Source organism: Melopsittacus undulatus, chromosome 5 (assembly GCF_012275295.1).
Source record: "Melopsittacus undulatus isolate bMelUnd1 chromosome 5, bMelUnd1.mat.Z, whole genome shotgun sequence".
Lineage (NCBI taxonomy): Eukaryota > Metazoa > Chordata > Aves > Psittaciformes > Psittaculidae > Melopsittacus > Melopsittacus undulatus.
In genome coordinates this window covers 74,848,472-74,872,456 of record NC_047531.1, presented here as the reverse complement: position 1 = coordinate 74,872,456, position 23,985 = coordinate 74,848,472, and the positions used below count along the sequence as shown (strand labels likewise).

The 23,985-nt window shown below is 40.4% G+C and overlaps 1 protein-coding gene across 1 annotated transcript; it reads right to left on the bottom strand.

The window, feature by feature from the left end:
• Positions 1 to 2,229: 2,229 nt before the first annotated feature.
• On the bottom strand, positions 2,230 to 23,092 carry GALNT8 (polypeptide N-acetylgalactosaminyltransferase 8). The gene is made up of 11 exons (XM_005148008.4): positions 22,897 to 23,092; positions 19,560 to 19,848; positions 16,708 to 16,874; positions 15,890 to 16,073; positions 12,720 to 12,917; positions 9,601 to 9,715; positions 6,877 to 7,062; positions 5,319 to 5,456; positions 4,476 to 4,571; positions 3,716 to 3,883; positions 2,230 to 2,400 (listed from the first exon to the last, which is right to left on the bottom strand). The coding sequence occupies exons 1-11, from the start codon at positions 23,090 to 23,092 to the stop codon at positions 2,230 to 2,232; spliced, it is 1,908 nt and encodes a 635-aa protein (XP_005148065.3).
• Between the last annotated feature and the right edge of the window lie 893 nt (positions 23,093 to 23,985).

The following is a 23,985-nucleotide window of genomic DNA, read 5'->3' as shown; positions in this document are numbered from 1 at the left end:
GCCTTCTGGTAGTACAGCATGGCAATAGAGTCCTACATCCATTGCTTCCTTGCTGAGGAATCACGCATCAATTGCTTCATCACACAGTGAACTTTCAAGTTCAAAAGTGTTACTAGTGAGAGTAATATATTACTACTGTAGCACCAAAAACATGGAGTTATTATTTATGTCCCATTATGCATCACCAGGAAATTAAAGTCTTTTTGGCTACTATCTTTCCTCATTACAAAAACTGGCCAAAAAGTCACGTTTGTGAGAGGGGTTCAGGAAATTAAAAAGACTTATACTTGAGATAAATCAAAATATTTGAAGCATTTTGTTTCAGTGTTGACCCTTCAAACTCTAAGTTCAAACCAAAATTGTCCAAAACAAATGTCTATTACATTCTATTGAAGTGGCATATTAAGATGGAAAAATCATATGTAAACACTTTTTATTAATCATCACCACTAGGCCAGATTACCATTTCAGTTGTACTGGCAAAATTCTGACTGTCTTCATTGTGCTTGCCAAAATTTTAGTCCTTTGATTTCAGTCAGGCACAGTATTGAAGATGCAGAAAACCAGAGCACATATTCCTCTTTCTTCAGCGTCTTTGGCTTTGATTCAGGACAGGGAATAAAAGTGGATTTTAGAAATTTAAATCAAATCTGGTTAAGATGTGGCATTTTTAAGAACAAGTTTTTGGAGCAGAAAAATACAGGTCCTAAGGACTTTCCTTTAAGAGCCTGTCAATTTCTGACCCTGAATATCAGGGCCAGATTGTTCACATTTACTTTACAGAGAAATTAGAAAGATAAAAACCAAATAATATTGGGTTAGACTCAAACAAATGGTCAAACAAACCCTGAATATGCTTTCTATTTGGATAAAATGTTTGGCACCTTTTTGATAACAAAATTACTTTAGGCTGAAACTCTATATAGCTTCAATGAGTCTACTTTACAGGAATTCCCTTTAACAAATAAGTGTAAGTCCTAGGAGTGCTCACTCTAAGAATTAAGACAACCAGTTCCACATAACCCTATTTCTACAAGAACTCATATCCTGTCTACTTGGAAGTTGCCTTCCATTAGCAACTCATGTTGTACTTTACCATTTCTTTGATAGATGTGTTACTATATTGGACTCCTATTGGTTTGTGGCAACTACTGAGCTCAATCTCCTTGTTTCTAAGCACTTGACTGAATTTAACCATGTTGTCATGTGGTTGGTGCAAACTCATTTCACGTAAGTAAACATAATGCAGCCTTAGTGTGTCACGCTACCGAATCTAATAAACTTGACTGAGAAACTGAATCAGGTCCAGGAAAATTATATGCACAGGAGAACAAGAATGTGTTTCATTTCACCCATTCACATGAGTACATCTTGACAAGAAGTTTTGCATTATCTGTATGACCCAGAAATGGTCTAATTCAGCCTGAGATAAACCGTGTACAAGACAAAGTCAGACTCACTTTCATTTCTTCTAAATTTTCATATCTAACCAAAATGCCAAAGGTAGAAAGTTAGAGACCACCAGTCTTTCATTAGTGAGTAGTCAGGCACTTCCAAAGGACAACATAAGGCACTCAGGTGGGTTGAAGGACTCTTAGACGTAACTACTGCTCTCCACAGTCCCCTTCCTAACTGAGGAAACTTGGGGGGTGATGCCCCAAGAGTAGAAGTAGTTCCTGCAGTAACTACTACCTTGGAAAATCATGTGTAAATAAACTCTTGAAAGCAGCACTGCTTTCAGTGCTTCATTATGAACATAGCAGTTTGTCATGGTTTGAGCATGTTTTGAGGGTGTTTTTGTTCAAGGTTTTTTTTTCCAGCCAGGTGGAGGAGGGGAGTCCGGGAGGAAGGAGAGACAGGACACCTGACCCAGGCTAGTCAATGAGGTATTCCATACCATAGCACGTGATGCCCAGGATGCATACTGGGAAGGAGAAGCTGGAGAGGAAAATGGAGGAGGGAGCACATGGTGCTCGGCCGGGCAGGGTGGAGTGAGTTATGGGTAGGTGGCTGGTGGGGTGTTGTATTCTTTTCACTTGCTGTTTGCTGTATCATTATTATTTGTAGTAGTGAATGGCAGTAGGGGTTTTGTGTTATGCCTTAGCAATTAAACCGTTCTTATCTCAATCTGTGGGGGCTACATTCTTTGGATTCTCCTTCCTAACTCTCCGGGAGTAGGGGGACTTGGTCTAAACCACGACACAGTTTTCAAGGAAGAACATCCTCCAGTCAGTGCTGTGCCTTCTGTTGCAGGTCTTTTGTCTTTCCCCAGCCCTTAACCGTATGTTGGATATTCCACCTTTGTCCTGTGCAGGTCTGCATTACAAGTCTATATGAAACTGGATTGTCTGCTGCGATTTCAAGGCATCTTTTAGTGCTCCTGTTGATTACAGCCGATCCCTACAAAAGGAAAGACGAGAGAAGCTGAGGGCTTATAAATTTAGTGCTCAGTCAGGAAGCAATTCTCTTGACCTTTACAAATGTGTCTGAGAAACACTAGTCGGTCATAGACCTGAGAAAAAAAGTTGTGTTTTCCTTAGGCTGATAATGCATGACAGCTTATGGAACTCTATGAGGCATATTAAAATATATACAGAGGCTTATTTCGTGTCCACTTTTCAGAGCTGGGAGGAGGGGGTGGGTATTTTTTGTGGGTTTGTGGGTTTTTTACAGCTTAAATAATTTTAGTAGATTTTAATACTCTATCCCATTTTGAAAGAAGAGAGCTAATAACAGGTAAGAATATTAATATCTTATCCCTAAGTCAATATTTCAATACCAATTACTGTGAATGAGGTGGGGTGTGATTAAGTCAACTCATCAGGCCAGGAATGAGGCTTTTCTAAGGTGCTGGGCTCCAGAGCAAACAGGATGTTAGCTGGCTCCTTCAGGCAGCCAGTTGTTTTACTATGACAATTCTTGATGCACACAAGGAACTGGAGATTTACTTTTAAGGTGGGTCTAAAGCCTCCAGAAAATTTATATGCACCTTTTTCTAAGTTTCATGGTTACAGCCCAGACTAAAGGTGAAGCCCATGTTAGTAGAATTTCTGGAGACCATGTAGGTATATACTATTTGGGTCACTAAGTCCTTTATCTTTCATCAATTAAACTCCAATATTCTCTACCACTTGCTCACAAGATTTGTCTCCTGCTTAGGTTTTCACAGGGAGATGCAATAAACAGGCCCGTACATTATGTGTAAAATTAATTAATTAATTAATTAATTAATTATTAATCACATAAAGCTAATAAGGTTTGAACTGCCTGAGAGGACAGAAGCTGCATGGCTTCCTTTCCCACCTCTCCTTCCATTGTTATCACTGCTGCCTGTTTATCCTGCCCCAGCAGCATGACAGTACCTGTCTTAGACTAGCTGACTAAGCTAGTACTATCATATTCTGTATTCAGAGGCACTGAAAGTATCACTTGGGATCTTAAACATGTCAGCATCAATTGGCATAAATCCTGCACAAATGGAACCTGGTTAAATTCTGGTAACTCAGTTCCAGCTATGTGACCATCCCCTTGTTTTTAAAATCACAAACCCCTGAAGACTCAACCACCTTCACCACAGCTCTTGCAGTTGCACCTGCAAGCCTTGAAAATTAAGGCAAAGTTATTCAAAAACAAACCTGCTTTGCAAGGAAGTGTTCAAGGATTCATTATAATGGGAGAGCTTATTGACATGTGGGGAATATAGAAATCCACCTACCTGCCTAAAATCCCAGTGCAAGTTCAGACCTTTATTCACAGCTATATCACATGTCTCTAAAACAGGCAGGTCCCCATTCCCAGGGTCTGTTAGACATCTATCACCTCTATTCCATCGGGCTTGTAAACCTCCTACATACATTTCTCCAGTGCTGTGATAATAGATGTGCTGAAAGGGAAGGTGACACTGCTGCCAGTAAATTAAGATACAAGGGAAATCTCAAAAGCAGATGACAGCAGACAGTTCCAAAACTGATGTTGAGAAGTATCAGCTGTACAGCACCTGCATTCATTGAGCCCTCAGTAATTAAACCAGGATTAATTTGACTCTATACAAAATCTTTCTGCTTTCCAATGAAAAACAAAATCAAGATGCTTACAACTGAACGGCAACCCTTAGTTTCCCTCCTTCTGAGGGGACGGACAGGTTGGCGTGATCCTCCTAGATCCTCCTCCCTCCCATTTTATCCCGGTGATCTTCTATTAATCAACAAGATCAATCAGTATCAACATGAGGTCTTACAGTTTTTTGGCAAGGCTAAACCAAAAGCCTTAATTTAATGCACATAGATTTCCATGGGAACCTGCTCTGCTTCCAGTTACATTGGGCAGCACAATTTGATGAAATAAAGGTTAATATTTCCCTTTAGATAGCACAGAGATAATACTTTTGAAGTGCTGATTGCGTGGCCCTATGGAGGCTTGAAAGGAACAGTTAGCAATGGCTTTTACACGAAGATCTGGTCAGTTGCTTGTATTACCTGTGGTGAGTATGCATGACAGGGATACATAATTGGTGTGTTTCCTGGGACAGGGCCTTGATCAATACAGATGTCTTCTTTCAATGTGTTTTTCATCTGCAGAATAAACCAGGAAATTTACTGTGAGGAACAGCCATCCTGTTTGCAACTCCTTACCATTAATTTTAGAAACTGTCCTGAGAGCAAGGCTACTTTATTTAGAGCTCTGCACTGAATCCTGAAGTGGAAGATACAATATGAGTTTAGAAAATAAATCTCAGATTATCTCCATAGAAATAACACACTGTAACAAAAAAAAAAAAGCAAATGTAAGGTCTGTCAAAGATTCATCGACATCGTGCCATGTAGCACCATGTCAGAAGTCACCAAGCAGCTCCAGACAGGTAAGTACCAGTGCCCACCTCCAGCAAGACATGCAAGCTTGGGTACAGAAAATGCTATCTTGATTCATATGTGCATGCTTTCCAAATTATCCTGGTAATCTCTGCAGAAAAGAATCCATATTACTCCATTGAAAAATTCAGGTCCTTGCAAGAAGATATTGATCCATTGTTGTTGGTCAATAAATGAGTGCTGTACACAGTAGAAAACCACACATTAAGCACTTTCCCAAACTACTGTTGTGCTCCCATCAGCACACACACAATAAACACAGTTTAGAAATTCTAGACCAACAACTAATATGAAAAAGAATTTAGAAAGCTTTAGTGCCTAGGGGGGAAAAAATGAAGTATTTTTAAAGTTTCTAGGGAAATATAATCAACAAAACAGTGTTCACAACTCTTCCTAACAGTAGAGCTAACGAATTGTTCCATATTTCAAATAAATAGACTCTATACTTACTGTTCCATAACCAACAATGTTGGGAAGATATATTAAATTAGGGTAAATGTTCTTTATGTACCAGTCAAAGCCTTTACAGTTCAGTTTTTTCCTTAGGTCTTTTCTGGAAGAAACATCTCCAAAGTCTATTCCAGGATTCTGCAAGAACATCGTGTATAATTTCAGGACTTTAAGGTGGCCTGGGAAACTAGGGAAAATACAAATTTATTTCTTCATATTGTCTATTTATAACATTAAAACTACAGCTAAAATTTAATTTGTAAAAAAAAGTACATTTTTTTAAACTTCAGAATTTCAGAACATGTTTTGCCTATAAATGTCAATAAATTAGTGAAAAATTAATGTATTATTTCATAAATATAAAGATTATCAGAGCTAGATATGACTAGAAAGTAAGTAGTTTCCTTATTTCATACCAAAAAAAACCCAAAATATAGCTCAAAGTGAAAAATAAGACAGAGCTTGTTAACAACTTTAACACAATCAATAGTTCCTTGACTTTGATACTCCTATGGGAGCAGTCAAGATTCAAATTATTGTTTGAAAGACTGTGTAAATTCTTATACAAAGTTGAAAGCTCCAGCAGGGAAGGTTGCTATAGATCTGTCCAACAGGAACTTACACCCTGTCTTTAAGCATTTGTGTAATAGGCCTGTGGCCTAGATAAGTTAGGTTAGCAATTTCAAATAAACTTATACCACTTTTTGATGACTGACATTTTCAGGTGAAAAATTCCAAATATTTATGGTAGAAATTAATTAAAGAAGTCCTAATTTATGCTATGTCACTACATATTTTAATTTGTTTCTTTAACATCTTTTCAATAAAACATAAGGAGGTGGGAGTCTATTCCTTTTTTAAAGATTCATAAATCCACTGAAGTGCAGGGTGGGAAAATTCATAGGTTTTTTTTTATTAACTGAAGTTATCAATACTCAAAAGGCCTGGTCTTGACATTTCCACTAACTTCAACAGTTTGTGCAGGAGAAAAGTTAAAACTGCACTGAGAAGTACAGAAGTTAATCCAAAGGACAAAAAACCCCAAACTACTGTAATTTAAGGTATTATTATTATTATTTTAATTCCCTGGTATTACTATTTTTCAGCTTTTCAAGGGTGCTATAAAACTTTCCCCTTTTTCTTCCAGGAAAACAAAAGCAGAACTTTGGGTTGCAAAGAGGAGAACTCACTTAATAAAAGTAATTGGTTATGTGATGAAGAATAATCAAATTCTCTATTTAATGTTCAAATATGCTCATTTAAAAGATATCCAGGGACACCTATCACTAGAGACATGCTTTTTCATGAAAATTATTAATATTTCAGATAAAATATTCCCTACATTACCTAAAGAAGTTAAAATACATGTTAAACAATTTCACTGTAAGCTAGGCATCAGCTCTTGGTTTGAGCCTAAGGGGAACACGTCTATAATCACGCCCCTTGGGTGCCATCTATTTCAACAATTATTAATGTATCAATATTTTTTTTCACATGCTCTTATTTGACCACTTTTAGACTCTGGATTCCAATTTGAAAAACAGAGAAATGCTGTTACCTCAATTGGAAGATTCCACGCAAAGTAGACCATGTACTTGTAATCATCCATCCACACTTCTGCTACCCGCAAGGCATTGCGTTTTACTGCAATGCTCAAGTCTGGCAAGTAAGGCTTGTGAGCTCTTTCCAAATGAGCAATTCTTGAACAGGGCAGCACTTCTACTTTACCTCCACACTGCCAGGCCTATGCCAAGAAGAGAAAATTTGAGGCAAAGTTGCCTATCTATTCTTTGCACTTTTTAGAATCAAAGAATCATAAAATAGTTTGGGTTGGAAGGGACCTTCAAAGGTCATCTAGTCCAATCCCCCTACAATGAGCAAGGACATCTTCATTTAGATCAGGTTGCTCAGAACCGCATCCAGCCTGGCCTTGAATGTCTCCAGGGATGAAGCAATCACCACCTCTCTGGGAAACCTGTGCCAGGATTTTACCACATTCAATGTAAAACTTGTTTTCCTCACATCCAGCCTGAATCTCTCTTTAAAAAAGCCATCACCCTTTCTCTAAAACCATCATCTCTCATTCTACAGCAGCAGACCCTGCTAAAAAGTCTCTCCCCAGAGAGTGCTTCCATTTCTGCTCCCCCTACTCCTTCATCAAATAAACTGACATGCCCTCAACATTCAAAACTCTATTTCCTGGCTAGAGTGAGTGAAATGGATTTTCCAGTACCTTTTATTTCTACTATGTTGTCCTGGGTTCAGCAGTAGCAGTCATTTTTGATCCTTCCTAGTATCTCTTGCAGTGCTGTGTTTTTTACTCTCGGCCTGGGAACAGCACTGATAACACCGGTGTTTTTAGTTACTGCTCAAATGTTTAGTCTGACCAAGGGCTTTCTGAATCTCATGCTCTCCCAGGGAGGAGGGGAAGCCAGGAAGAAGCAGAGACAGGACACCTGACCCAAACTAGCCAAAGAAGTATTCCATACGACAGCATGTCATGCCCAGGATGCTGAACTGGGGGCAGTTGCCTGGAAGGGCTGGATCACTGCTCAGCCAGGCTGGGTGTTGGTCGGCGAGTGGTGAGTTGTTGTATCCTCTTCCCTTGTTATTTCTTTTACCATTACTATTATTGGTGGTAGCAGTAGTGGTTTGTGTTATACCTTAGTTACTGGACTGTTCTTATCTCAACCCATGGGAGCTGCATTCTTTTGATTCTCCTCCCCATCCCTCCAGGAGAAGGGGGAGAGCAAGAATGGGGGGAGTGAGAGAGAGACTGCATGATTTATGGCTGACTGGGTTTAAACCATGACATATGTGTAGCCTTATCAGAGGTGCAGGAGGGTAAAGGCATGTTCTTTCTTCTTTTTCTTTGCCATCACCATTTACAGAACTACTCACCAATTTCCTGTGACAAGGCATTCTGGTCAGTTGGCATAGATGCACTAGGGCAAACTGTTTCACACCTCCAGGTGATCTCACTAGAAGCTAGACTGCTAAATAGTGTAGTGGTTATGGGCCTGAATCTTTCAGAAGCAGTGACATTGTCCAGAATATGCCAAGAGCAAAACTGGTCCTGCAAAATCTGACACACTAAGGACAATTCAAGAAAAAAATAAATCCAGTGGATTCCTGGAAAATGTCTTCATGGAATTCAAAGAGACACCCAAGTAGGACAAAACTAATGCTTCAAGAGTACAGAAGCTCCAAAAGCACAAAGATCCATCTAACCTAGTATTCTGTATCCCACAGTGACTGCAACTTTATTTCTAGGGAAGGCTGAGAACAATACAAGTATGTTACCTCTCATAGCCCCCAGTTATTTTCAGTTGAGAGGATTTTGTTCATACTCCCACAATTCTTCTTTTGCTTACTAACTCTGAGTAGGTTTTTCTTCCATAACTGTTCAGCCTCCCTACAAATGACTGCAAGTTTTTAAGATCCACAATATCCTTTGGGAGGGGCTCTGTTCCTGATCTGTCGGACTGGTCTGCTACTGGAAGAATTAAGTACCTCATTCTCATGTTTCTTTTGAAACTTCTTTCAAAGCTTCTTTCAAAGCCCCCTTGTTTTCATAATTAACAGAGAAAGAGAATAATCAAACCCTTTTTTCCTAGACATGTAAGTCTTGGAAAAGGTTTATAAATCTCAGGTCCTGTCATCTTTTCTCTTCTTTATGGGGGTAAACATTATGTTCATTTTTTTCTTCTCAGGTCTTCCAGAACCTCCCCAACCACCAATACTTTTAAAAAATATTCATCAATAGAATTTTTAGTGCTCTTGTTTGTTCCCTAATAACTAAAGACACTCCAGACAAAATTATATGGGGGGGGTGGAGGGAAGCCTCCATTCTTGATTTGAAGACACCAAAATTTGAAGAACACACTACTTTCAAGGGCAGATAGACCTATTTCTGGTTTGGATTTTTTGTGTGGGGGATGTTTTGGGTTTTTTTTCCCTAATACTTAACTTGATCTTATCTTATTCTTCCACTGAGCAAAGAGACATTAAATTTCTGAAAGAACCACATCTTGAAAAATTCAGTATTTTCTCACTGAATTAGGATTTTGTGTTAGGGGTCAAAATCCTTGAGAAATACCAACAAATGCCTGCTGATGCTTTTTGAAATTTACCACTTCCTTTTAGTACCCAAAATAAAACAGAATTGTTCTGAAATACTAACCCATGCTTTGGACAATAGCCAGTGAGCTACATGCTTTGAAAAAAAAATCACATACTGATTTTCACTGTCTTTCTAAAAAAGATGAAAAAATAGGCTTACCCTCAGGCCAAGTTCCACATTTTCTCCTCCATATATGTGCATTCCACTGTCCAGTACACCAATCTCACCCAAAAATTTCCTATCTGCAGCAATAATCCCCATTATAGATGGGCTTCTGGAGAACCAAACAAGTAAAATAAGAAAGTAGTAAGTATGGAAATAAAGTCAATTAGCCATCAATAACATCTTGAACTTCCAGAAGGATTCTAGGTGTACCCAATAAGGAGCAACAGATTTATTTCAGAGCAACATGCAGATCAACATTAAGGAGTCCTGAAGACAGCAAATAAACTTGATCAATGGTCTAAAAAGCATGATATAGTATCTTTTAAAGAATTAGATTTCAAGTGATGTCACAACAGTTTTAACATATTTAAAACAAGAAGAAAGAAATCAGAATAAACAGTTGCACAGAAGAACTGGGTTGGACATTATGAAATTTTGACTAACATTAAGGAAACTTAAACATTGAAGCTCATTGCAAAGGGGAACTGTGGAATCACTGTGAATTGAGGTTTTGAAAGACAGATGAGATGATTGGTAGGACCAATTCCCCTGTGGATGAATCCATCCTACATGGGGGTGGAAAGAGGACTTGATATCCCCATTCTCTATGACCAAACCCACTTCTATTTTCTTTGGTCCAAAAACAGTGGACATCCCCCCATGAAACATTCCTTAACCTGCATTTGGCTTGCTTTTATTCTATTGTCCTGCCTGAATGATTAATGCTTACTATATGTTTATAACAGAGAGAGAAGTGTGCCAATTTCACCCATAGTTCTTTCTATAGGTATCTGAGCAGCCTTGTCTCCAATGCTTTGCTCCAAAGTGTAGTAGTATATGAATGAAGAAATCTGCCACCTTATCTGACAAATGAAGGACATGATTTTCAAATGATTTCTCAGTGTCTTTCCTCCTCAGATCTAGACAGTAAGTTTTAAAGCCCTTCATATAAATAAATGTGGTGAATTAATCTTGGCTGGCTTCTACCAGATGCCCAAGAAGCAGCTTTCACATTCCTCCTCTGCATGACAGGGGAAGATAATAAGATAAAATAGCTCATGGGTTGAAATAAGGATAACGAGGTTGTTCACCAGTTACCATCACCAACAAAATAGACTCAGCCTGGGGAATGCTAATTTCATTTATTTCCAATTAAAAAAAGGACTATAGTAAGAAAGACAAAACCAAAACTAAACCACCTTCCCACCATCCTTCCTTCTTTCCAGGTTCAGCTTCATTCCTGGCTCTTCTACCTCCTCTCCCTACCCCAAGCAGTGCATGGGGATGAAAAATGTGGGTTATAGCCAATTCATAACACTTCATCGCTGCCACTCTTTTCTCCTCACACTTTTACTTTGGCCCAGTGTGGGGTCCTCCCTTGGGATGCAGTCCTCCATGAGCTGCTGCAACATGGGTCCTTCTCATGGACTGTAGTTCTTCAAGAGCTGCTCCAGATTGGGTCCTTTTCTGCATGGTACAGTTACTCAGGAGAAGACTGTTCCAGCACAGGTCCCACACAGGCTGCAGTTCTTGACAGAAAACCTGTTCCCTCCTGAGCACTTCCTCACAGGTGGCAGCACCTGCCAGGATCCTACTCCAGCATGGGCTTTCCATATGGAAGGAAAAGAGCATCTTCCTTCAGGGCATATCCACCTGCTCCAGCATGGGGTCCTCCACATGCTGCCATGTGTTTATCTGCTTCAGCATGTTCCTGGGCTGCTGTGTGGATATCTGCTCCTGTAGGGTCCTCCATGGGCTAGTATATGAATATCTGCTCTGGCAGGGTCCTCCACAGGCTGCTATGTGGATATCTGCTCCAGTGGGGTCCTCCACAACTACCCTAAGGATACCTGCTCCAGCATGATCCTTCCTAGGATGAATCCTCCGCATGTTGCAGAGATGCAAGCTGTTTCACCATGGTCTTCCCCACAGGCTACAGGGAAACCGCTCCAGCGAAACATCTCCAGCACCTGGAGCATCTCTTCCAATTCCTGCTTCACTGACCTTGGTGTTTGTAGGACAACTTGTTTATCTCATATTTCTTCCTCAGTTCTCTCTCTCACAGCTGCTGTGCAGCATTTTTTACCCCATTTTACATACATTATTGCAGAGGCACCACCAGCATTGCTGACTGGCTAAGCTCTGGCCAGCACGATGTATGTTTTGGAGCAAGCTGGAACAGGCTATGTTCAACATGTGGGCAGCCCCTCACCTCTTCTCACAGAAACCAATCCTTTAGCCTTTCCCACTAACAAAACTTGCCACATAAATTCAATTAAATAAGATAGGGATACACAAATTTGATTACTATACTTTATCTCATAGAGGGTTTTAATATTGTTTGCTAAGTGGCTGTTAACAGATGAGGGACAGTCAACACCACCTGACATCCTTGTAGAACAAGGAAGTAAATGGGTTTATATATTCAGGATGAGATGGCTGCTGGTATCATAGTACCAGCAACCATTCAGTGTTGAATACATAAACTAGTCTGAGCAGTTAAGGAAGGTATCGGTAACAGAAGTAAATATATTGGCTCTTAAGCCTAGCAATAAGGGGTCACTTCAGGTGTAACAGCTGGTGTATGTGTTCATGTTTTTTTTCTTGCTTCTATGTGACACACAAGTGTTAATGGTTGAAAAAAGCTGCCCAAGATCACTGCAATCATATCTCACTCCAACGTCTCCAAAGAAATAACTGTACAACTTGAATCCATCCGAATCCTCACAGATCAGACATGCAATTGGCCAGCAGAGTTGTGAGATTCACTCCATATTGTTGGGCAAGTGTGGAGAAGGGGCACACTTCATCTTACACTGTCAATAAATATTGCTACCATGCTCCTAGCTAAGGAACATAATACAGAAAAATGAATGACTTGGGGATTGCCTGACAATCTGACAGTAGAATCAGCACAGGGCTGATTCAACAACCCTGCAACTGGTGTACTCAGATTTTCAGGGCTGCCAAAGAACCCACATTTCCAAGCCAAATATTGAGATATAATGTGCTTCACAGGTATCTATCCCACCACCTATGAAAAATCTCCCCTCTGCTTGCTCTACATTGGTATCATGTATCTTGGCTCACCCTCAAATCCTATTCATACTTACTGGACTGGAGCTGTTTCATCTTTCAGAGCATACCATTTAGCTGGTAAAGGTTCATAAAGACACCAGAGTGCCCAGTCAAATCCATCTGCAGCCACTGAATACTGAAGAAGCTCAAAGTCATCAAAACGAATATTGTCAAATACTGGTGATATTATAACAGTGCGATCTTCTTTTAGTCGAGAGAGAATAGGTTCAGCCCTACCAAAATTAACAAGCAGAGTATATTCAGCTTGAAAAAATTGAACTCTAATGAACAGTACTAACTTTACAGCCTGTTTCTAAAACTGGGTTAGCTACTTCATGTAAGTTATTTACTTTAGCCTCTACAAAAAGTTATATGCCAGTCTTGCAATACTAATAGCCCAAATTGTTAACGCCGTGGCTCAATTCTCTCTTCTATTAGACAGCTTCTGCATTTCAGCTGTCACTAATCAAAATAACAGTAAATTTCACTTTTAAATCTTTGAGTTTATTGTTATCTGGGTGTCCTGGGTTCAGCAGTAGCAGTCATTTTTCTCCTTCTTAGTAGCTGGTGCAATGCTGTGTTTTTGATTTTCAGCCTGGGAACAGCACTGATAACACCAATGTTTTTAATTATTGCTCAGTGATGTTTAGTCTGACCAAGGACTTTCTGAGCATCATGCTCTCCCAGGGAGGAGGGGAAGCCAGGAAGAAGCAGAGACAGGACACCTGACCCAAACTAGCCAAAGAGGTATTCCATACCACAGCATGTCATGCCCAGGATGCCGAACTGGGGGCAGTTGCCTGGAAGGGCTAGATCACTGCTCAGCCGGGCTGGGTATCGGTCGGCGTGTGGTGAGGTGTTGTATTCTCTTCCCTTGTTATTTCTTTTACCATTACTATTATTGGTGATAGCAGTAGTGATTTGAGTTATACCTTGGTTACTGGACTGTTCTTATCTCAACCCATGGGAGCTGCATTCTTTTGATTCTCCTCCCTGTCCCTCTGGGAATGGGGGGGAGGAAGTGGGGGAGTGAGAGAGAGGCTGCATGGCTGGGCTTAAACCACGACACTGGGTCTGCTTCCTTCAGGCTCCAGACAGTCCTCAATATCTAAATAAAGAGACAAAAAAAGGAAAAGGAGAGGAAAGGGACCCCAGGGGGTGCTGTAAGTCCTGAGGTTGATCATTCACCATCTTTCCCCTGTGCCTTGTTGGCACATCTGGTGTATGAGGGAAAGGGTGTGACCAATCAATGGACCCCTATGATCAGTGATGGAAGAAGGCTCAGAGAAGAGAGGTAAGGATGATATGTTCATAAAGCTCAGAGGAGAATGTAGGGAATGACCACAGCTATCGTAAAAGAAGCTAAACTTATCCCAACACCAAGGAACCAGAGAATGGCCTTTGCTTCAGGTAAATGGCAGTATCAGTTGAGTGGGTCTACTGGTTATGTATGTGACCATCCTAAAAAAATCAATAGAAAGTATTATCTTCCTAAATTAGATAGACCAATATGGGAGAAGTGTATATGTGGCTCAGCCAACACAGAATATAAAAACTGAACATCCAGGAAAATGAACATTAAAGAGAGCAACGTGTTGGAGCTGGCTTCAACCCATGTACTCTTTCCAAGCAACTGGGGATGCCCAGCATCTCAATGGTGAGCATATAAAGAGTAGTAATGTAAACCTCATTTGTAAGGCATTGTATTGAATATTACAATTGGTATATTGTGCTTGTGCTATGATTTCAGTATATTGCTGTACACTTTTTTAAACCAAAATCTCATGTATCTTCAAATAAGTAAATTTAGTATTAAAACATTAAACTCTCCTCATATAGAATATATAAAAGAACCTGGTCAGAGAGTATTGGACTCTGACAGAGGGAGTCTTTTTGTGGACCCCAATTGTTGTTAGCCCTAATAGAACTGACCTCAGTACTCTTTACATACTCTTGACAACCCAGCCTATCCTGATGTCATGATTTAAGCCCATGGGTTGAGATAAGAAGAGTCCAATAATTAAGGTATAATACAAAGCTACTACTAGTACCACCACCAGTAATAATAACGATAAGGGAAATAACAAGGGAAGAGAATACAACCACTCATCACCCACTGATCGATACCCAGCCTGACCTGAGCAGCGATCTGTCCTTCTGGGTAATTCCCCCCAGTTTCCATACTGGGCATGATGTGCTCTGGTATGGAATACCTCTTTGACTAGTTTAGGTCAGGTGTCCTGTCTCTGCTTCCTCCTGGCTTCTTGTGCCCCTCCTCACTGGCAGAGCATGAGACTCAAAGTCCTTGGTCAGAGTAAACGTTACTCAGCAACAACTAAAAACATCGGTGTTATCAGCGCTGTTTTCCCATGCTGAAAGTCAAAACCAAGCACTGCACCATTAGAAGGAGAAAAAATGACTGCTGCTGCTGAACCCAGGGCACCCAATGTGTCCTGAAAGCCATGACTTCAGCATTACCTTTAATGTTGTAACAACTAGGGAGTGCCAGTGTGTTATCAAGAGAGAGATACAGAGCACATAGAGCCACTTTGGCCTGCAAAAGGACTGGGATAAGAATTTTGATCCCAGAAAGTGAAACATGGACAACAGTCAGCCAGTGAATTCAACAACTCAGGAGGAAAGAATGTAAAGAGATTTCACACAAAGAAGCACAATAGACATCACTACCTAACCAAACATAAACATCCATCATCAACTGCTTGTTTTGTCTCTCTTTGCAAATAGAGTCCTACAGAACTATGATGTACTATTAAGCTAACTGGCAAGAGCAAACAAGCACTAGTGAAAGCTGGAATAAGAATCAAGCCAATTTAAAGTCATTGGGCATTATGGCTGTTTAATTTACTTATAAAGGGTCAGAGCTACTCACAGTGGAACTAAATGACCATCGCTCTCATTTCACTGCATAAAGTCTTTTTTCCTAGAAACGTAACAAATACACACAGAAGGTAGGCATTTCTCCTTTCCTCTTTACTAAACAGCTTACTCTGTTACCTGTCTTTGCTATATATTTTAAAAAATTGTATCCCTTTTCCTCTCAGAAATTAACGACTGGTGGCTGTTAATTAACAAGTGCAAACTGGAAAAGGAGAAACATATGTGGAATGCCTGTCTCAGCTAATACAGTTATACTCCTTGTCCCCCTCTCCCTATTTCAGAAACTCCCCACTCTTCATAGACTTACCATGCCACGTTCACCTCAATATGGGCATCCAAAATTGCAACAACATCTGCAGTTGATGCCTCCCAGCCAGAAATCCGGGCTTGTGTTAGGCCTTGTCTTTTCTGATGTCTGATGATCTTCAGCAGTTCCGAATACTTTGCATTGTAATTTTTGACTTGTGTTTCCAAAGGTCCTTTCAGATCATCTAGAACCAGCCCCCCAGTTTTAGTCATTAAAGAAAAAAAACAAAGAAGAGTTCATCAATATTAAGAAATGGAAAAGATTATGTAGGCAATGGCTTTCTAACATTTTTCAGATCCAGACTGAAACCTGATTTGTCATTTGCAATAAAACAGAATTTTTCAGGTACTTATGAATTCAAGCGGCTTATTTTAACAGCCAGTTTCCTTCCTTTCAGCAGTTCCTATATTTTATTTACATACAGCACTGTCATATGGCTTCTAACCCATACACATATACACAGTGCGTAAAGACTTCAGATGTGTGCCATAGAAGCAACCAATTATTTGTCTTAGTTCAGTGATTTCTTTATTTTTTCTTCTACCATGTGAAAAAGAAAGAGAAAATATACAAGCCCTGAAAATGTGAAATGCTCCTGTAAGAGATGTAGGCATACCATCTCCCTCACCAAAGAAGAATATAGTGTCAGAGAAAAGCAACTAAAAGTCAGGATCTCTTAGCATCATTTTGAAAATTCACTTAATTTACTTCTTAATTTTTAAAGGTCTACCCTGTGTGCACTCAAAAGGCCACCAACACTCATTTCAAACCATAATGGCATAAATTAGCAAGACTCCTGCTTTCCCTGGGTCACTTACCATTTGAACTGTAATCATCTACCAGGATGATTTCTTTCAGTAAATGAGCAGGTGTTCTGTTAATTATACTATTGATTGCACGTAAGATGATTGACAGTCCTTCATTCATAAATATAAGTACAACGCTCAGTGTTGGAAGGTCTTTCGGGTATGTTTTCATTTTACAGCTGTAACAGAAGACAAACAACTTTCGCACAGTTTCTAAAGAAAGACAGAGAGTAAGGCAGATTCAGAAAAGGAGAATTGGGATGCTGGGCTTAAAACACAGTCAAAGTCAGCATAAGTGCAAAGGAAAAAAAGGAATTCCCAAATCCAAGTTTCATTATGCATTTGGGTTGTGTTATGTATGTATATAAATCACCAGGATAAAGTTAAAATTTCTGTTAAAAAGAACAATTACTGTTTCTCAATCAAAAATAATTATAAAATATTGAATCTGAAGAATACAGCTAATTCAGCCAGCTATTATTACCTTACAGGGCAGTGGACATGTGAATAAAATTTGTTTTTTTGCATTTACAAAAGGAAATCACAATGACCAAACTTGACAGCAGACAAAAGCAAATTAGGTAGTTATCCCTCTGTATGTGCAATAAAGAACAAGGTAGGACTAGCTATGCTTATAGACATGTATGCAAGAAGGATTCCCTTGTACAAGGGATCTCTTTCTAAATGCTTGAAAGAGCTTCAAAAGCCCTTCTTACAGAGCAAACCACTCCTTGTGGAACTTCATGCTACCCCTGAATAAATTGTTCCTAGTACTGATACAAACTTGTTTGGTGCTATTTGAACACTTCTGGTCTTCTTGCTTACTGTCAAAGATATATTTATTTTTAAGTATATATTTGGGATGTTTGTCAGCTCTGCTTATTATCATCCTGGCCAACGGGCAGATGGTGAGGACTGGGCTTTCCTCATGGTGCCAAGCACTAACTCTCTTCAGAACAGAGCATAGCTGGATTCTCTGGGTGATCATTCCCTCCCCTTAGAAACATGTTCATGAAAATACTTAGACTGCTTAAGTTGTGTAGGTACATACTGCAGCTCTCTGTGAGACAGCCTCATGCTCCAGGTAGACCTCTACAGTGTCAACATTTGCACAAGTAGAATGTATTTTTGTTGGAATTTCACCACTAGCTTTCCTACTCATTAGCACAAAAGCCTGAGGGAATATCTGCAGAACACGGTCTCTGCAAACACTTCCTTATGATGTATTTGTATTTCTTTATGATTCCAAGCAAAAGAGCACCAGGCAGCACAACCACTCTTTGGGACCATGTAGACTTATGTGCTTCCTCCAGCCACCTCCATGGTGGCTCCTTCAGAGAGGCCTCCAAAACAATCCTCCAGCAGAGTAGAGATTGTTGAGCTCCAGGCTACTTCAGGACAATCAGTGGCTGGCTCAGTACTGCACAAGGCTCTTCTCCCTTGATCTTCTCCTCTGCAACACTACCCCACAGACGCACACAGTCAAGGCCAACTTATTACTGCCTGCCCTAGATGAAACCAAGGCCACCTGGAGCAGGACATAAAGACCCAGTTGCATAAATCTCCTCTTTACATCTTCTGGAGGGCTGCCAGTAAGACAACTCCCCTTTTCCAAGTGTGACACTCTTAATCCATGCCAAGTTTGCAACCCTCTCTGGTCCCCAAGTCCTTTTCTGAAATACTCTATCAGAATTAGTACCAGTGACTATAGGTACAAAGGTTTAGGCTTATAGTATGTTTGATATCCCTCCATGTTTATAGTAGCTGATTTCTGGAAAGCTTACTATTATCTGTTGCAATAAATCATGTACCTTATCATACTAGATAGAAAAAAAAGTGCTTGCTTTTTTTAACAGATACTTGTTCTTAATGAGGTTTTTAATGGTTACTTATGCCAGATTCCACAGTACCACTGGTCTGCTTAAAGAAAATGTATTATCTATTGGCTTCAAGAACCAACTAGTTAGAATCACAGCATCACAGAATGGTTAGGATTGGAAAGGACTGCTTATCTACATTTTAATCCTTTAGATGTTTACCCCGCTGCATTTTCTGTATAATTAAATCTCAGACTCTTTGATAACTTTAGAAGGAAACAGAATGCAAAAATGAGGCTACAAAGAAAACTCACAGGTTCACCAGTCCATGATGGCTGTGCCTACTGTACTAAAGATAAGAGTGCCAGACATCCAGCTCGCATGCTGAATCTTCTGTCACCCTTCATGGAACTCACTGACTAATAATAAGTTCCAGCCAACTCTCCTGATTGATTTTTAATCATCTTCAAATAAGCAGTATAGGTATTCCCCACATTCTTTCTGCAACATAGCTAAGAAAAACAAGCATTTTGTTAAAAAGGAGAGAATTTTTCAATGAAAGGCTTTCCTTCTTCATTGATTATATTTTGGGGAATTTCCAAATAAGGGTAAGGGGGTTAAAAAACACCACTTGGGGTATCTCAGCATCTAACAGGCTTACATAAAAGAAAACGTAAGAGAAAAGAGAAAGCACGCTTCAGATGTCCTGCCTTAGGTTTGAATAGAATGTAAACAGACTAGAAGGTCTCATATCTTCTGAACTCTATGGTTAGGTTTTTCCCTCTTTAATGACAGTTAGAAATCCTATATCAATTATAATGTTAACATTACATTCTTTTCCCTATGTGTTTTCTCTACACTGTGACTTCTTTTCACGGTCTTCGCAGTATTACAAATGTGAACGAGATTTGGAAGAAAATGATTGAAAAAAACCCTTAAACAAACAGAGCAAAAATTGAGATCTGTTAGCAGATGATTTTAACTTAGACTAAAGCAATCTAGATCCCTTTCCCTTTAATTTCCTCTACAAGAGGGCTTATACTGCACCTGGGAGATCTGGTGTCTTTGATAGGTCGATCCAGAGGTAGTCGATCACTGAGATAAACATTATACCCATAATTTAAGAAGAGATTCTGTGCAACAGTTTGCTCCTCTTCACTTAAATCTGCACCCCATCTTTTGAACAAAACTGAGTCTGGGTACAGCAAACGATGTGCAACCTTCTTTTGCTCCTTTGCATTATCAGCTTTGCGGACTTCAGCCTTGGAGTTATCTTGCAGCTTCAGATCATGTTCTATTTGTTTTATATTTTCACGGAATGCTTCCATTGATTTTGCTGATTGAAAATAGAAGAGGATTGATTATAACAGCAGTTGAGAACACTCTCAATCATCATAACTGAGCCAAATTCTACTTATAATGTCAAGAGATGTGCGAAGTTACAGCTAAACTAATTATCCACATGAGAGTAAGATCAGATTCCTGCTCCTACACATGAACAGTTTTTAAACATCACATTTCACAGCACCCTGCATCAGATTCTGCCCTCAATTGCAAGAGCACAGAGCAAGGGACACTGTACTGGCATCAGTGGAGAAATCTGGGAGGCAATACACAAATTGTTAAATCAGGCCCAAATCACTCCCATTATGTTATGCTTGAGTTACATTAATGCATTACTGATGCACAGCAGGATTGCCACCAAAGTCAGGTTGTGATATCACATTTATCTTGAAAGTAAATGCAATAAATGAGCCCCTTTGCCCTTTCCTTTGATAAGCTTACTGGAATCTTTTGACTTATGCTCAGAAATATATGAACAGGATGAACCCTAATCTCTCATGGCTCTTTTAGATTTGCAATATTGTGCCACAAAGAAAAGTCACAGATAGCCCATGTGAGATTGTTCTTGAAGGTAAATACAATAAAGGAACCCTTTGTAGTAGCATCTTTTGAATTTTTGCTTTGAACATGATAAATCCTAATCTCTTTAGGTCTTGTTAAATTCACAGTATTTGACTGTGCCATAAAAAGGGCACAGAAAACATTCAGGAGCTAAAGTTTTCTACAGTGAAATTAGTGTCCTGGTGAATGAGGGGAGAGGAGTGGATATTATTTAAACTCAAGTAAGGATTCCAACACTGCTTCTCACAACATCCTCATTCACAAGATAAGGAAGTAAGTGCTAGATAAGTGGATAGCAAGGGGGATTGAACTGCCAGGATCAGAAGGTTGCAACTGCACAAAATCCGGATGGACACCAGTCACCGGTGCTGCACCCCAGGGGCCTAGACTGGTTCCAATACTGTTTTAATATGGTCACTAGTGGCTTTGAAAATGGGGCAGAGTTCACCCTCGTTGATTCTGTGCACAATACCAAACTGCAAGAAGCGGCTGATACACCACAGAGTCCTGCTGTCATTCAGAGGGACCTGAAGAGACTGCAGGAATAGGCCAACAGGAGCCTCATGAAGTTCAACATGGGCAGATGCAAAGTCCCCTGCATCTGGGGAGGAACAACCCCATGGACCAGAACCAGCTTTGCAGGAAAGGACGTACTGGACACTAAGTTGAACATGAGCCATCAGTACCCTGGGCTGAATTAGAAAGAGCACTGCCAGCAGGTCAAGGGTCCTTCTTCTTTACTCAGCACTGGTGAGGCCACACATTGGAGTACTCTATCCATGTCTGGGTTCCTCAGTACGAGAGAGACATGGACATACCAGAGCAAATCCTACAAAAAGCCACTAAGATTACTCTGAGACTGGGCTACCTGTTATAGAAGGGGAAGCTGAGAAGCCTGAGAAGGTTTGGGAGTGCAGGAGACTTATTGATGAATATAAATATCTTATGAGAAGCACTAACAGAGTCTCTTCCTGGTATCCTGTGAAAGGACAAGAGGCAGTGGGCTCAGACTGAAATACAGGGAATTTCATTTAAACATAAGATGGGGGTGGCGGTCATTAGTTGTGTTGGGTTTGTGTTGTCATTTTTCGTAACTGCTGGTGTGACAAAAGAACTCAAGCAGGTTGTTCCAGATAGGTTATTGAGTCCCCATCCTGGGCATATCCAAACCCCAACTGGACAATACCCTGGACAGCCGACTCTAGCTATTCATGCTTCAACCAGGGGAATTAGTAGAATAGACCATCTCCAGAGGTGCCTTCCAATCTCCACTACTAAGTGGTTCCATGACTAAGTATTGAAGGCTTCAGCTTTCTTTCAGATGGCTCTATAATAACCTACAGAAATATGCGCCACTATTAATGCCCATGAGAACAGGTGCCAGTGAAGACACTGTCAGCAACAATGACATTATGGGATACTGTACTTGGGATAGAGAATATTAAACCTGATCAAGATGTACGGAAAAATTTCTCACCAAATTCAAGGGTGCAAGTGGCATTTTAAACAGCTAGTTTCATGCTTGGATGATCAAGACATTCTACGTTTCTTTTTCTGTTCTACATAGCATGAATGTAGCTCCAATGCTAGGAGATCTGGACAATGTGGCAGTTAAAGCAATATCAGCCTGCAGTTAAAGCAATATCAGCTGCATTAGGCCTCCTACAGCTACCATGAAGTGATGAGGTTCAAGCAACAGAAAAAAAAACCCTGGAAATCAAGGGGGTCCAAAGGAAAAAGATAGGTGGATTCTTCAGCCCTTATGCTGTCAGCTCTATTGTGCCCACTTCCCAAAAGTCCAACCTGCAACAGATGCCTAAAAACAAAGTAAACATTCACAAACACCATTGTGGGAATGAAAAGGCCCTTTCCAAATTAACACTGCTCATACACAAGCACATCTGCTGGGACACAGCTGGATGTTCACTGTGGTGGGATGAGACAGAAACAGTCCTGCCAGCAGATTTCACATAATGCTGCCTGGAAACACAGTCCAATCAAGCAGTGATGCAGAGTTCATCAAGGTCTTTTCCCCACAGCAACCCCATTGTGTCTGTGCTGAAGGTACATGAAGATTCACAGCTCCTCATTCTGCTCACCCACACAGCACAAGCCAAGGAAATGGGGCATTTCCAGTTCCTCTCAAAAACAGATGGCAAACAAAGTAATGACAGGAATAATAACCACCTGAGACTGGTATGCTGGTATAATTGCTGAACACTTCTAAAAGAGTTCAGGGTCAGGAGCTGCCTAATACACAAAAAACCACCATGCTGACTGTGCAAGATTTCATTGTTTTGGGTGTAAGCAGAGAAGCTATCAGATCTTTTTCAAGCTTACAAGAAGAAAAAACAAACAAACAAACGATCTAAAGTGTCCAGGGAAACCCAGCAGTTATTGCTGCTACCTGTTATTCAGTCCTTCAGGAAATCTAGATACTTAGTCCTCAGAAAGTTAAGCAGCATGGCATTTTACTTACAGAGGTTATGAATGTCCCAGTCCAAATGGTCCAGTCTCTGAAGGATGGTGTTTTCTTGCTTCATAGATTGAGGATTTATTTCCAAGGAATCAGGTCTTCTCTTTCTTTGATCTTGCAGTAAGTGCACAAGATAACACACAAACCCTGTGTTCACGATTAACAGTGCAAGCTTACGTGATCTCTTCCAGGGTGCCATTGTGAAGTTAAAGAAACTCTGTGTTGTGCTGCTGGTTGAGTTTGCCTGTGGTTCTGGGTCTGCACTCAATCTTCTTTCCAACTGTACTGCTTCAAATAGCCTCTACTTGGTTGAGAGCTAAGACTGCTCAGATGGAGTAATTAACAGTGTAATGAGTCATAGTAGTGATGACGATAAGGTACAGCTTACAGGTGATTTCTCTTGCATGCTTACATGTATCTGTGCAAGTTATTGGTGCCAGAGAACACATGCAGCTCCTACTGGCTTGTGTAATGAGTCACGTGAACTGGGTGAGAACCTGGGGTGATGCTGTAGGAAGTGTAGGGTACATGTCAAAAAACTTGTCATGCAACAAAGCACATGTAAGCATGAACACAGTTGGAATAAAAACCAAGCCAATTCTGTTTCCTGGTCATTAGCAGCTGGGAAATTGTGAATCTAACCAAACAAAACCATGAAAATACATTACAATGTATTTTCCATCAGGTTTTGAGCTGACTGTAAGTAATTGTGACTGGTATAGGGCACTTAGGGTACTTCAATAGGCCTCGCCCACAAGGGCCACTCCTGCAGCCCACCTACCCCTGGCAGTTCTACCTGCAAATTCACACAGCACATGGACGTGAATTTGAGGTAGCCCTCACAACAGTTACCAACATACAGAGCTTTCCTTTCCATAAAAATACCAGGCTTTCTCACACTTCCCAGCACTGCTGTCCTAGTATGGATCCTCTGCTGGCCACATTCCCTCAGGGCCATCCCTGCCCTGGCATGTGCCCCCCATGGAGCACAGTTCCTTCAGAAGTAGCTCCTTCCAAACTTGTATTGGCAGCCCTATGCCACCTTCTCAGTAGCTCCCTCTGAGTGTCTCCCACTGCTCCACCATGGAACTC

Bases quoted from the DNA above. Each gene is read 5' to 3' on its own strand.
- GALNT8 (XM_005148008.4), bottom strand. From the start codon at position 23,092: ATGGCACCCTGGAAGAGATCACGTAAGCTTGCACTGTTAATCGTGAAC. The intron at 16,875-19,559 runs GTGCAGTATAAG...CTTCTGTTACAG, and splicing joins AAAGACACCAGATCTCCCAG to CTGTAAAATGAAAACATACC. The intron at 5,457-6,876 runs GTAACAGCATTT...ATGTTCTTGCAG, and splicing joins CGTGGAATCTTCCAATTGAG to AATCCTGGAATAGACTTTGG.